We start from the raw sequence: 15,356 nt of genomic DNA on the forward strand, positions 1-15,356 counted from the left end.
ACTGTCTCAAAAAATAAATAATAGGGTGGTGCTGTGGCTCAGTGAGTCGGGCGCCGGCCCCATACACCCAGAGTGGCGGGTTCAAACCCAGCCCCGGCCAAACTGCAACAACAAAAAAAGATAGCTGGGCATCGTGGTGGGCACCTATGGTCCCAGCTACTCGGGAGGCTGAGGCAAGAGAATTGCCTAAGCCCAGAGGTTGCTGTGAGCTGTGACTCCACAGCACTCTACCAAGGGCGACAAAGTGTGACTCTATCTCTAAAAATAAATAAATAAATAAATAATAAAATTCAAATCTAAAAACTGAAGAAAAGCAATTTTAGAATAAAATGCCAAAAATCTAATCAAATAGTGTGCTAATGCCACTGACTTTAATTCTAAATTTATTCTGCTCTAGTTGAAACAAAAACTCTGTGCATAACATTCTCCAAACCTCGGAATGTATAACTAGATTTTTATAATTTTTATAATTATCGGTTAGAAACATCCTCATGTCTTTGAACTATTTCTGAGTTGAACAGCACCTGAAGGGCTTATAGTTCCACCGAACAGATGCAGCCCCTCCCATGGGTGCCTGCACAGTCAGTGGGGCAGGTGGAGTATGTCAGCGCATGCCTTGCTCTGTCCTCCCATTTATCACATTGCAAGGACTGTATCTTCTTAAACAGTCCCTGTCTCCTGTCCCTCCTTTCCTCTATAGTGAGATTTGGCAAAGACAAAAATTTTCCTACATCACAAAGACAACCCCTTGTGCTCCACTGACATTTGATGGATTTTCTGTGGACTGCAGTGAGTGCGTAAGAACAATCTGGCACAGACCTCAGGTTCTACACAGAAATTACTTAGGCAGACATACCAGACTTCACATCTAAAAACAATTATTACTTAATCAATGATCAAAACCTGGGTCAAATCTGTCACAAATACACATACAATGTACAGTCCAGTTCCTCCTTAGCTCCAGGCAGCTCAAGGGAGAAGGCACTGACAGAATGTGTAAACAATTCCCTGGGAATTCTACTTCTGTTGTTAGTACAGAGGGTATGTTTAAAAATAAACTCACAGGCTATCTTTATGTCTATGTTCCACATTTTTAAAAAGATGGTGTGTTTTCAAGCTGACTTCACTCAGAGAAAATCTCGCTAGCAACTAATTTTTAAGCCTTTTCCAAATTTGTGTGCTTCCCCTCATTCCAACCTCATAGGGTGGGGTGAAGCTCCAAGAGCAGCAAGACCCTGACCAGAGGGAAAGAACTTGATTCCCAGGCTACGCGGAGCAGCGCCACTGTAGCCTCAAACCTAACACCACACCAGATACCAAATACAAAGAACAGGTGTCCGAGCCTTAACATCATACTCCACAGCTTACAACATACCTCCAGCACAAAGACCAGTGACCCCTGAAGAGTTGATGTGAGAAGTTCTGAGTCTCTCATGAGTATATGACCTGGTTGCATTTTACCTACTTTTTGTCCTTATCAGTGCATATCTATTATTTAAGAAAATGCCCTACAGACAGAATGAAGTGATCAAAGCATTTGATCATGCAAGTGGAAGATGCTTAGCACTGGGCCTGACCAGCCCCTGCAGCCTCACTAATGTGGTAAGTGTGAGCCACAACCTGACCAGGAAGCAAACTTGGGGAAGCAGGAGGCTGCGCCACAGCAGATCCTGCTCCAAGTGTGGATATCACGTGGAAATAAAAGGCTACATCTCATTTGTGACCTATGTGTTAGGCCTTTTTTAGTAAAATGACAAACACCCCTTTGTTGCCCGTATCCAAACCTACCACCACTAGCAGAGCTGCTAGGGCTTCAGGGCTCCTCAAAGATGCTCTGAGGAGAGTGATGTGGGCATCTTCCAGGGTGTACCTGGATGTCTCCAGAAGCCCACTCACCTCTTTAAAATAAAGCTAGCTGAGAAGAGGAAAGAGATCACCAATAAGTAGATGAGGGCACACAGTGACCTGCCCAGGACACAGGGTGGCACCAGCTCTTGCACACCAGGCAGGGCTTCCACCTGCTGCCTTCCCCGTGAGTAGCTGCAGAAGCTGAAGCCTTCAAATGCTTGTGTGTTTGTGCAAGGAGCCACCTCCCAGCCTGCCCTCCTGTCCTCTAGGTGGCACTCACCGTGCAGAGGGTAATGGGCTGGGGGTGGTGAGGCAAAGTCCAGCTTGTCCTTCAGGTCATCCTCGTTCTCCTTCTGCCACTGCAGGCCAACCTTCTCCCATAGGCTGGTGGCCAGCTCCCTACAGCACAACAAAAAGACAGAACTGGCAGTGCAGGCCACTCACTGTGGGTAAGCCCAGGGGGCTGCTCTACACTGAACCAGGATGTCGGGTCAAATCAGTAGACCTCACTGGGTTCATCAGGTAGGTTTTTGCTGGTCCCTAAGGAGCAGAGCAGAAATTCTGCTTGTCTGTTGATATTTTCCTGACAGCACTAAAAGGAGACTGCTTAATTCCTATCCAGTTGCCTAAGCCCAAGCAAAGTATTAAAAAGATGTAACGCCCATAATCTCCTAACAGATGGATTTAGAGACAAAGGCAGGAATCTGACAGACTGACAATTTAGGGAAACAAGTCCCTGATAAACCACAAACAACCGAGCCCACTGCTTCCAGCTGAAGACAAAGTTCTGTCTGGACCCCAGGGCAGGGTATTACTGGCTGTAGGCTCCTGAAAGCCCCTGAAAACAAAGGGCCTAAAGCCCCACAGAACAACTCACCTGACTTCGGGCATCTCATCCTTAAAGCTGCTCAGCAGCAAGGGAATGAGCTTGTGAAAGAAGGAGTAGCGATCCCGCAGGTCCAGCAGCCAGCCCCCCACCACGGAGGTCACTGCCTGGCGGACCTACATGCAAGAGAAAAGAAAACACAGAGGATAGAGTAAATATGATGGGCAGCTCTGAGTCCCACCCTATGGGTGTTGTCCTGAAATACATGCATGATCTAGGGCCCTGGGCCAATCTCCAAGCCAAGGCCCTAGGACCAGGCTCCCTGTCCAGCAGCCCCACTAGTCCCTCTCTGGCCAGGCCTGCAGCGGAGAGTGGGGCTGGCTCACATGTACCACTGGGCCCTGGCCTGGTCCTTTGTTGGCAACAGTAGTATCCTTGGCAGCTGCCTCAATGAGGCAGCACGTTTACAAAGTCTTCTATGTAAAACCTCCAGCCAGGCTGGGCACAGTCTCAACTTGGGTGTTTAAAGCAGCTGGTAGCTGCCAGGAAGTGCCAGTGTGTAGAGGCCATGCTTTAAGAGCCTCTGGTCCCAGAGTCCAGGGGCTCCAGGAAAGCCACCAGGGCCCCCCAATTCCCCTGTTCCTATTACATTACATACAGGCCTCTGCCTACCTGCCCTGCTCAGGTACTCTAGCAGAACCTGAGAAGAAAAGCCTGATCTCTGGAAGCTCTGGAGCACATGCAATACCACAAGGATGCCCTACCCAAAACAAGCAGCTATCCACAGAGAACATTACCTGTCACCGGCCAGGGCTGTCGGGGCGGGGGGGGGGGGGCAGGCAGAATGTTCTTTCTGGCATTTCAGAGTGACGTGGCTCCACCTGGCTGTGGACCATTGGCAATAGTACTCACAGCAGCTCGCAAGTGAAGGGCTTTGGGTGTCAGCGGTGACCACTGTGTGTTTATGCACCTGAACTCAGAGGGGGGCTCATTCCCATTTGCAAATAAGACTAACAGGACATGACACTGGGTTCCAGCCACAGAACAGGAGTGAACATGTGAACACAAGGACAACACTGCCACTGCAGGGGAGCACCTTGTGCTCCCATACACCGGTGCCTCTCACATGCCTGAGAGCACTGGGGGCCAGTAAATGCACAGAACACTCTGTGCATTTCTTTGCAACTTCTTGTAAATCAAATTTTTTAAATAAAAAGTTATTTTAAAATACCAAGGTTACTGTTAACGGACCCGGGAGCCTTATTAACAGCCAAAAGGATGTTGGAAAAGTAAAAAAAGGGGAAAAAGTGCTTCTTCCAAGCACTTGAAATACACATAACTAGAGTCCAGGAACCCAGACAGCTACAGAGTTTAACATAACCAAACAGCATCCATTTACGGCCACACTGACTGCAACACTATTTGAAGGGCAAACTTGAAGCAAGTGGCTTTATCTGCTGACAATCCAGAAGGGGTGCTTGTCAAAGGCCTTACATTTAAACAACCCAAACTGCAACCCAACCAGTGCCAAAATGTGCGTAAGAGTGAGCAGGGCCTTCTCAGAGGACACGTGGACCCACTAGGCTGCAGTGGTGAGACCCGAGCATATCCCGCAGTGCTTTGAATAAAAGTCTGCCCAGGCTGGCCAGCAATGTGAATTTGGTGGACCTGGCCTCACTGCTGTTTCCTCCTCACCATCCCAGAGGGTCTGCTGTGTCAGGGTATCTGGAGGCCACTACTAAGGACAGGTGCTTATTCCCCACTCCCCATAGATCTTCTTCTATGTAACAGAAGGAGGTTTCAGCTATCTCACCACTCATTTAAAAAGAACAGTTGAGGAGGGGCAGGCTTTTAGGCTGTACCTATGTCTCACTGACTGCTCCCTTTCCTACTGGCCTCTATGTAGCATCATAAGAAACCTGCAAATTCTGTTAGTGTGATAGCAAGTATCCTTTCCTTTTGACTTAGAGATAGCACTGTACATACTAAGTTGCTATGTAACGGTTTAAGCAAAAAATAATAATTTTCTTCTTAGAGGCAGAGTCTCACTCTGTTGCCCAGATTAGAGTGCAGTGGCACCATCATAGCTCACTGTAGCCTCAAACTCCTGGGTTCAAGTGATCCTCCTGCCCTAGCATCCTGAGTAGCTGGGACAACTGGTGCACCACCACACCCTGCTAATTTTTTAAATTTTTTGTAGAGATGGGAGCATGGGTTTCCCTCTTGCTTAAACTAGTCTCAAACTCCTGGCCTCAAGCAACCCTCCTGCTTCAGCCTCTCAGAGTACTAGAATTACAGATACGAGCCACCACACCATTTTTTCAAAAAAAGCAACATAAGGCTCGGCGCCTGTGGCTCAAGTGGCTAAGGCGCCAGCCCCATACACCTAAGGTGGTGGGTTCAAATCCAGCCTGGACCCGCCAAACAACAAAGACGGCTGCAACCAAAAAATAGACGGGCGTTGTGGCGGGCACCTGTGTTCCTAGCTACTTGGGAGGCTGAGGCAGGAAACTCGCTTGAGCCCAGGAGTTGGAGGTTGCTGTGAGCTGTGAAGCCACGGCACTCTACCCAGGGAGATAGCTCGAGGCTCTGTCTCAAAATAAAGCAACATAAATGAATTAGAAATTACTATCTATTGCTGGGTCAGACTTGTGGGCTTGGGTTTGCTGGGCTGGAGGACACGGTACTCAGTGCAATCTACTGAACCAGACAGATGCATGAGGTCGAAGGGAAAACTACATTTAAAACAGTATATGAACTTGAAGAATAATCTATCATTCTCCCTAAATTTGGAATTTTTTAGTTCAACTTTTTGAAATCAAGAATTAACACGTCCAGGCCAGGCACAGTGGCTCACACCTGCCATCCTAGCATTCTAGGAGGCAAAGGTAGGTGGAAATGTCTGAGCTCAGGTGTTTAAGACCAGCTTGAGTAAGAGCAAAAGCCTATCTCTACTAAAAATTAAAAAAAAAATTAGCCAGGTGTAGTGGTGGGTGCCTGTAGTCCCAGCTACTAAGGAGGCTGAGGCAAGAGGATCACTTGAGCCTAAGAGTTTGAGGTTGCTGTGAGCTATGACCCCATGGCTTCAGAATATGACTCTGTCTCCAAAAAAAAAAAAAGAAAGAACCTGTTCAGTTCTTCATAATAAGACTATCTTATTATATATCTTATAATAATATCTATCTTGTGTCTTGGCTCTTAGCACCTCGATCACTGATGTTCTTTATTCCACAAAGAAGCAAGAGCAGCTACTAAGCACAGTCCTTTGGAGAACTCATCTTTTTCAAATCCACTCCCTCAAGCTTCAGCATTTCACAGATTTTAGGGTTTTGGGGTGGGGGGGCGAAGAAAGGAGATAGCTTTTTACCTAGAACCTGATGTTGAATAACTGGCTTATGTAAGACACCTTTCAACACCTACATTATAGAGAGCTACTGACGGCTATACTGTTTACAGACAGCTGTCAATGCAAAGTTATAGTATTCACAGACAGTTACTGATAGCTATAGTGTTTACAGATAACTGTCTATGCAGTCAACAGTACATACAGATAGCTGTATATCTCTGGATGCAGAGTTATACTGTTGATACACATTTAAGGTATTTACAGACAGCTACTGATGACAGTGTTTACAGACAGCTGTTGATGCTCAGTTTTGGTACCTACAGACAGCTGCTGATGGTTAGTGTTCACAGACAGCTGTCATTGTAGTTATGGTACGTATAGACAGCTCCTGGTGCTTAGTATTCAGACAGCTGTCAATGTATAGTTATGGTATATACAGACAGGTACTGATGGTTATAGGGTTTATGGATAGCTGTCAATGAACAGTTAAGGTATTTACGGACAGCTACTGATGATTACAGTGATTACAGACAGCTGCTGACACACAGTTATGATAGTTATGGACAGCTACTGATGGTTACAGTGTTCATAGACCCCTGTCAATGCACAGTTATGGCATTTATAGCTCTCCAGACAGAGTTCTGGGTAACTGAGTCAGGCTTCAATCCTGAAAACCTTGACACCTTCAACTTGTCAGCTTCACACTATTTCCCTACAGGAAACTCGCTTCCAGTCCTAGTCCTAGACAAGTCAATCGTTTCCTCCAGTTCCTGTGCATTTCTCAGGATGGAATAGAAAGGAAACTGTCTTATCATGTCCTAAGCTTTCTTCCTTGTAAAACTCTTATATAACTGGTAACATCACTAATCATCAGGAAAATGCAAACCAAACCCACACTGAGACACCACCTCACACCTATAAGGATGGCTATTACGAAAAATGAGAATGATAGGCACTCGCGGATGTGGAGAAATCAGACATGAGTAGGTTGCTAGTGGGAAGTAAATCGGCACAGCTGCTGTGGAAAATGCCTTGCTGATTCCTCAAAAAGCTGAACAAGGAGTTACCATGTGACCCAGCAATTCTGCTCCTAATTACAGACCATGAGTAAGTGAAAACAGGGAGTCAAATAGAGACTTAGACATACATGCTCACAGAGGCACTATTCATAGCAGCGAAAATATAGAAACAATTCAGGTGTCCACAGACACACAAAGGGATAAACACATGGTATACATGTACAACGGAATACTATTCAGCCATAAAAGGGATAAAGTGCTGCTATATGCTACAAGGCAGATCAACGATGGAAACGTTATGCAAAGTGAAAGAAGCCAGACGCAAAAGAGCACATACTGCATGATTACACTTATGCGAAATACCTAATACAGGTAAATTCATAGAGACAGGAAGATGAGAGGTGAGGCTAGTCATCCTTAGTGACCTACAGGGAAGCTCCTCTGTGGTCACAACTTGTAAAGTGTCAGAACCATATCAGAGCCTCAGATACGAAATACACCCTCTAAGCTGGTGTCTTCTAGCAATAAACCCAATACTCTGATTTCCATCTGTCGGACTCCAGCCTGTCTCTCTGTGGGTTTCCAAGCCCAAAAGCATGAATTATCTATGCCCAGCTTTACAGTCTTCTCCCAGGCCAGGTCCAGCAACCACTGCCCTTTCAGCAAATTCGCCTTGACAGATGGACACATTAAAGATATTTTCACTAACTGCTCAAGCACACACACTTTGTATTTTTTGCCTTTTAAGACACCATAATTACAAAAATAAACTTTTCCTGCATTCCCTGGAATTGACAATAACAAACACTTTTAATATGATTCAGCTCTCTCATGGCTTTTCAAAGATGTGAAATAGGAACATTTTGTAACTGAGAATGATGAAAGTACATTTGGTACATGTAACATCTTGAAATGAAAAAAAGCAAGTGAGTTAGTTAAAAATAGTAGGTCGGCTGTTTCTGGTAGAAAAAGGAACAGACCGTCCAGCAGAGAAAGGCTTGTTACCTGTGGGACATCATCAAAGAGCCGCTGAGCAAAGTGTGAAAGCACATCATCCACGGACTTCCCGTTGCCAAACTGGATCACAGTGCCTGTGGCCTCAATGGCAGCCACCCGGACCTTCCAGTGCTGATGGGAGATGGTCTGCATCAGAGGGCCAATCAGAGACTCGGACTGCATGTGGAAGTGGTCTGTGGGACAGGGAAGCCACCTATCACCAGAGCTTCTCCTATACTCCTCACCCCAGGCCCATCTCTGCAGACTCTCAGGACTGGCCACCATGATGGTGACCCTCTCCCTCCCTTCCTCTCCCACCCAAGACCCCTTCTGCAGAACAGCCCACAACTCAAGCTGCCAAGCAAAGCTTTGTGTCACCCAACACAGGGAAACATTCAGGGATGGCACCTCTATGTCTTGGAGGCTAGGGAGTGGGCACCAAAGGGGTTAGACCCCATTGCAGCTGAGGACAGGAACTGTAAGGGAAAGCCTGCATCTGCTGACAGCTATAGTGGGTGCCTGAAAGGGACACTGGCCAGAGGAAGAAAATAAGCCCAGAGAACACAAAGCAAGTTCTCATTCTCAGATAAACCTGAAGCCAGACCAACACCACTCTGGGCAATGTTACTCTACCTCCTCTTCGTAAAGTCCTCACAGAAAATCAGAACCAGAAAGGTCTCTGTGAGAGCCAAGCTGACCGTCTTGTTTTGGAGTTCTGCCCGCAGTTCTACAATACTTGGAACTCATCTATGAAATGGCTAGTTCAATGACGCTTTGAGTTCTTTCACCTAAGTCTGCACACATAGGCGGCTACTCTCCAATGGGGAGGAGGGAAGGGCAGAGAAGAGGTTTCCTACCCAGGGGAGAGTGGCAGAAGGGATGATGTTGGAAATGAGGAAATGCTATGAGCAGAAAAAATAGTCCTCCACTCCACAAGGCATCAGTGAGTACCCACGCCATGGCAGGCACTGTGCTCAGGGCTGGGGCACATTTAGGTGCAGTCCTGACTCACAGGATATACAGTCCAGAGAGGGAACTTGGGAAACCTGGGAAGCGTCCCCTTGTAAAGGGGTTGGTGCCCAGGCTAGGGAGAGATGGACAAGGGTGATGAGAGATGCATAAAATGTGTGGAGTTCCTAACAGCCATCTCCAGCCTAAGTCTTTTCCCCAAACTCCCACTGGAGTAGTAGAATATCTGAAATCCAAAATTAATGTAACCAAAATGGAAATCTTAACCTTATCTTAAGTGGGGTTCTTCCTTTCGAGACTTTACACAAGATCTCCTTCCTCACTCCTTGCCCAATTCAACAAGAAGTCATATCAGTCCTACCTTCCAAACATCCCTAACCCCACTCTCTTCCTTCCTTTCCTATTAGCAGACCTCCTCCCCCACCAGTCCAAGCCGTCATTCAAAGTATGGGTTGATAACAGCCCCAGTGACTTTCTCATTCCCTCTCTTGCCACCTCTGTAACTTGTTCTCCACACAGTGCCAGTGTGATCTGTTAAAACCCCAGACCTGAGAGATACATTCCTGCATTTTCTGTTAAATCCAAACTTTACGCAGAGGGCATGTGGACCACACCACCCCTGCCAGCCTCTCCCTTCCTCCTTTCCTACTCCTCAGATCTGATGAGCTTATTCCTCATGGCTGGCTCCCTCTGGGACCCGGGATTTTCAGCTGAACCCTTCCTGCCGGCATTAAGTAGGTGACTCTTAGCCCACACCCCAGAGATGGAACTGGTCCAAGACGTGCAGAAATAACTACTTAGGGAAAAGAAATGTTTTGGTCAGATAAGAGCTTTTAAAATTATGGCACTGAATTAAAGAGCAGGAGAGAAACCGATTCCCTTCACAGCGGAGGCCAGACAGGCTCAAAAAATGGGCATTTCTCAAAGCGTGGTTAATTTAACCACCCAGATGAAAATCACCCCTGCGAGAGCTACCAGAACATAGTCCACTTTAACTGGCACAAAAGAAATTCCTGAGGTAGTTTTCAGGAATCTGGACAGGAGCAGCAAAGGTGCGGGTCCAGAAGAGGAGCACTACCTCCTGAACTTGGGCTGATAGAGATGGGAAGCCGGGGGAAGGCGGGGCGCGAGCTGGAGAGGTTGGGGACCTAGAGCAAGCTGAGCGCGAGCTGGGAAGATTGGGGAACGCGGGACAGATGGGGCGCGAGCGCAGAAGGTTGGGGCCGCGAAGGGTGAAGGTTGAGGGCCACGGGGGCAAACGCAGCGCGGGGCGCTCACCCGGCGTGGCGCGCGCCAGGGCGGCGGCGCACTGGCAGCTCTCGCGGCGCACGGCAGCGAAGGGGTCGAGGAGCGTGCAGCGCAACACGCGCACCGCGTCATCCAGGTAGGGCGCGAGCGCCGCGCCGCCTAAGCCCACAGCCAGGCCGAGCAGCTGTACGAGCCCCAAACGCAGCTCCTCGCAAGTCTCGGGCGGCTGCCGGCGCGCGGACTCGGGGCTGACTAGGCGCGCGGCGAGCGCGGGCAGTAGGCGCGGTAGAGCGTCGCGTGGCCGCGCGGCGCGCTGCATGCCCAGAGCCAGGAGGTGCGCTGCGAGCACGCGGCAGCCCTCGGCTGGGTCGGACAGGCAGCGCAGCAGGCGCGGCAGCAGTAGACGCGCCCAGGGGCCCTGGAAGGCAGCGGGATCGGTGGCGGGTCCCGCCTCTTCCAGTGCGCGCCGTAGGGCCTCCAGCGCCCGCCGCCGGCCCAGCTTGCTGTCAGTCTCTAGCCCCGGCAGCAGGCGGCTCAGCGCGCGGCTTAACTCCGCCGCTTCGGCCGTCTCTACCGCTTCGGCAGGGTCAGCGGCCTCCACCAACCCCGGCGCCGCCATCTTTCCGCGTCGCCCGTCACCACGGGGAACCGATGCTTTCGCGACGGCGCGGCGCGGATTACGGCTGGACTTCCGGCGGGCCGCGCGGCTGCCTGGGGCGGGGAGGCCCCGGCGAGGTTTTCCGGTCTCTGGGTTCGTGAGGGGCCCGGGTTTCCCGCGTGGTGGCCGGAGCCGATGTCAGCGTATGGGATCCTCTTCTCCTTGCCGCTCGACTGCTCCGGGAAGAAGGGTCTAATTCCCGGCTCAGGTCCCGCCTTGTGGCCGGGAAGAAGGGCTGGCGGACCCCAGGCAGGAGCCCGAGTTCTCGCCGTTCGGGACATCCACTTAATGGTTATTTTCAAAAAACAAAACGTTCTTGATTATAAGGACTGGACGTTATTTTGAATTTGCACTCCTCTTTTTGTTGTTGTTGTTGACGCTTGTTTTGCTAAATGGCAGCGTGAACAGGCGAGCGTTGTTTTTCGTAACCTTTGTTGCTCTTTCCTCCTGCAGGCGTAGTTGCACCCGGCTCTGTCTGAGGCTCCTGGGGCTGAGGGCACTGCGGCGAGGTCCCTGCTCTAACAGGTCCTGTGGCCTTGCAGAAGAAGATCAGCCCTTAATGGAAAGATCACATTAATAAACGTTTAGCCACAGTGATCGTTAAGACAGTGAATGTCAAAGGAAGTTGATGTAGACGTGTAAGGATTCCCTGAGCGAGCAATTGCTGGAGGTAAAATAAGAATAAGTAGAGTTAACCAAGTGATATGGGGAGGAGCTGGAGACAGAGTTGCAGAGGAAGGGAACAGCACAGGGCAGAGGCCCTCTGGTGGGAGTGGGCCTGAATTGTACCTCCCATTCATATGTTGGAAGTCTTTACCTCAGTACCTTAGAATGTGACTTTATTTGGAGACCAGAGCTTTGCAGATATAATCAAGTTATGATGAGGTCATTCAGGTAGGCTCTAACCTAACATGATGGCTATTCTCATGAAAAAGGGAATTTTCCCAATGCACACAGGGAGAATGTGACTTGAACATGAAGACAGCTGTCTGTAAGACAAGGACAGAGGCCTCAGGAGGAGCCAACCCTGCCCATACTCTGACCTTGGACTTACAGTCTTCAGAACTGTGAGAATTAAATGTTTGTCATTCATGCCACCCATCCTGTGTTTGTTACAGCAGCCCTAGTAAAGGACCACAGGGAAAGAGGCAGCCACTGTTCAGAAAATAAAAGCTTCTGGTGGGGGAGTAGGCAGGGAGTGTTGAGATTGGTGGTGCAAGACCACAGAGCCTTGGAATTAAAACAATGGAGGCCTCAGATTTTAAGTTGATGCATTGGCAAGATCAGGTCTTTGCTTTTCAAAGACCCTTGGCTGTTGTTGAGAGACAGGTTAGTAGGGAGCCCAGTGGTTGGTGGTGGCAGTCCAAATGAGAGATGATGATGAACACTTAAATTAGGATGGTGGCACTTCGTTTTTCCCTGCTTTTTCTATTGAAGTACAGCCAGATATCTTGTACGTAATTCAACAGCCGAAAGGGGAAAGTATCCTGAGAGTTGGAAAGAATATAACACCCTGACTAGGGACTGTAGGACTAGAAGAATAGCAGTGCATTGGGTTCTCTGAACTTTTTTTGTTGTTGTTGTTATATATTCCTGGAGTAGGCACCAGAGAGGCCTGCAACTCAGAACAGCCAATGGGCATAGATGAATCTTCAGGGGAAGCTGCCTGCTTTTGGCCAAAAGGCTGGGAAAGGGGGTGCCCCATAGAAATGTAGTAGGGAACTCCCACCTCTGCATTATCTTCATACCTCCTGTGAGACCACCCAACCCTTGCTACACAACTGAGTTACCAAGGGTTGAAATCTGGCCTTCTTCCTAGTAGCACAAGGAGGTGCAGGAGGAACATGTTTACCCCACTCCCACCACAGCAGAAGGTGGCCCAGGAACACCAGGCAGCACCAATGGAGACTGAGCAGCAGCACTAGTCTTATCAATAAAGCAGATCAGAGTGCATATAATGTCAGCATTCTGGGAGGTCAAGGTGAATGGATTCCTGGAGCTCACAAGTTTGAGGCTAGCCTGAGCAAAAGTGAGACCCCATCTCTACTGAAAAATAGAAAAACTGAGGCAAGAGGATTGCTTGAACCCGAGTTGGAGGTTGCTGTGAGCTATAATGCCATGACTATCTACCCAGGACTTGAGACTATCTCAAAGGAAAAAAAAAAAAAAAGCTGATCAGGAGGGTAACACACGGGTTCTGAATATGAGATGGTCATTGACCCTGAACAGGATGCCTGCCTGCTGAAACAAGATTGGAATAAAATCAGGAGTCTCCAAACATGATAACCTGGATGTTCAGGATACATTTGAAATTTACCCTTCATACCAAGAACCGAGAAAACAACAATTTGAGTGTGAAATGACAATTAACTGGCATAAATGCCAAGGCAAACCAGATGTTGAATGATCTCCTAAGGATATTAAAGCAGTTATAAAAAAGCTTCAAAAAGTAATTACAGTCTTTTTGAAACAAATGAAAAAAATAGAAAGTATTAGAAAAGAAATAGAAGTTATGAAAAGAACCAGGTGGAAATTATAGAACTGAAAAATATAACTGCAATAATTCAGTGTCTTCTGGGAGGATACAGTGGTGGAATGCAGGTGGCACCCTGGAACTTGAAGGCCCCAATGGAATTTACTCAATTTGAGCCACAGAGAGAAGATGGGCTGAGAAGAATGAGCAGAATCTCAGAGATAAGTGAGACAGTAATTTGTATCATCAGTTTTCCAGGACAAAAAGAGTGTTGGGGGAAAGGGCTAAAGAAATATTTGAAGAAATGGCTGAAAACACCCCCACTTCAGTGAAAGACAAACCCACAGAATCAAGAAGGTGAATCCAGGCACAGATTTAGACTTGTAATTCCAGCACTTTGGGAGACCCGGGAGTTTGAGACCAGCTAACCCTTTCTCTACAAAAAAATTAAATTAGTTGGGCACATTCCTATACTACAGCTGCTTGGGAGGCTGAGGCACAAAGATTGTTCAAACCCAGGAGTTTGAGGCTGCAGTGAGCTTTGATGACACTGCTGCACTCTAGCCTAGAGGATGGAGCAAGACCCTGTCTCAATCAATCAATAATAAAAAGAAGCCCTAGTGTAATAAGCTCTCCAAAAATCCACACCAAGACACATGATAATTCTGAAAACTAAAAAACAGACAGAAATGATGCATTACTTACAGAGGAACACCAATGAGAATGACAGATTTCTTATCCAAAGCCACACAGGTCAGAAGGAAGGGGAAACCAGTATGGTTAGAAAAGAGCTGTCCACTGTGAACCCTCTATCCAGCAAAACTACCCTTCGAGACTGAAGGAGTAAAGATATTCTCAAAAGCAGCAGACTTACCATAAAGGAATGCCAAAAGAAATTTCTCCAGATAGAAAATTGTAACATAGGCGGACTGGGATGCTCAGGAACTAAGGAAGAAAAATGGAATATGAAAAATAAAAGTAAATGTCACTGACTGTCCTTCACCTCATGAGTTTCTTGAGTCACATTTGATGATTGAAGCCAAAATTCCAACACTGATATGGGGCTCAGTGTATGTACTTACAACAGATATATTTTTAAAATGAGAAGGGTAAGGGACTTGAATGGAAGTAAGGTTTCTACACTGCACTTGAGGTGGTAAAGTGTTGACACCAATAGACTGATATGTTTTTACATGTGTGGTGGTATTTAGAGCAACCACTGAGGAGACTACATATAGTGATGAACTCAAAACCATTATAAAGTGGAATTCAAAAAAATGTTTAAATATCCCACAGTAAAGCAAGAGAGAGAGTACAAAAACAAATAATATTAAATGTAAACGTAGGTGTAATATACTATATGTAAATGGCCTGCACACATCAATCAGAAGACAGAGGTTAGCAGAGCAGATTTTTAAAAATGACCCAACTGTATGTCTATGTTGAAGCTCACTTCAAACACAATGGCGTAGATTGAAAGTAAAAGGATGGAAAAAGTCTATCGTGTAAACTTTGAATTTTTGAAGACAAGACTGGCCATACTAATATTACCTAAAGTGGACTTCAGAATAGGGGGAAAAGAAGGACCTTCCATAATGACAAAAGACTCAACCCATCAACAAGATATAGCAGTCCCAAATGTGTACACAAACAATAGATCTTTGAAATACATAAAACAAAAACTGATAGAGCTGAGAGGAGAGACAAGTGTGTTAGTGTAAGGTGACCAGAGTTCCCGCTTTTGGTGGGACAGTCCCGATTTTTAACAATTTGCCCTACGTCCTGCAGTGTTTTAAAAAAGTTCTGATTTTTGGAAAGAATGCACGACAAGCTAGGGAATGGCAGGAGAACAGGAAGAGAATATACAGTTTTCAGCTGCCATGTGGCTATTTCACTGGGATATGAGTTTTATAGTTTTTGTTAATTGTATAATGTTAAACTTTAATAATAACAAATAATTGTTGAGAACTGAT

General features: G+C 47.1%; 1 protein-coding gene across 1 annotated transcript in view; it reads right to left on the reverse strand.

Annotated features, from left to right (window-relative positions):
- DNAAF5 (dynein axonemal assembly factor 5) overlaps positions 1–10,871 on the reverse strand; it is a 45,410-nt gene extending 34,539 nt beyond the window's left edge. Inside the window, exons 1-4 of the mRNA XM_003795461.3 lie at positions 10,283–10,871; positions 8,045–8,229; positions 2,726–2,850; positions 2,129–2,247 (exon numbers count right to left, since the gene is read on the reverse strand). Coding sequence (XP_003795509.1) covers positions 2,129–2,247; positions 2,726–2,850; positions 8,045–8,229; positions 10,283–10,871 — 1,018 coding nt within the window. The remainder of the gene's footprint in view (positions 1–2,128; positions 2,248–2,725; positions 2,851–8,044; positions 8,230–10,282) is intronic.
- Positions 10,872–15,356: the final 4,485 nt, after the last annotated feature.

Source organism: Otolemur garnettii, unplaced genomic scaffold, assembly GCF_000181295.1.
Source record: "Otolemur garnettii isolate 467f Iridium unplaced genomic scaffold, OtoGar3 scaffold00092, whole genome shotgun sequence".
NCBI classification, from domain to species: Eukaryota; Metazoa; Chordata; class Mammalia; order Primates; family Galagidae; genus Otolemur; species Otolemur garnettii.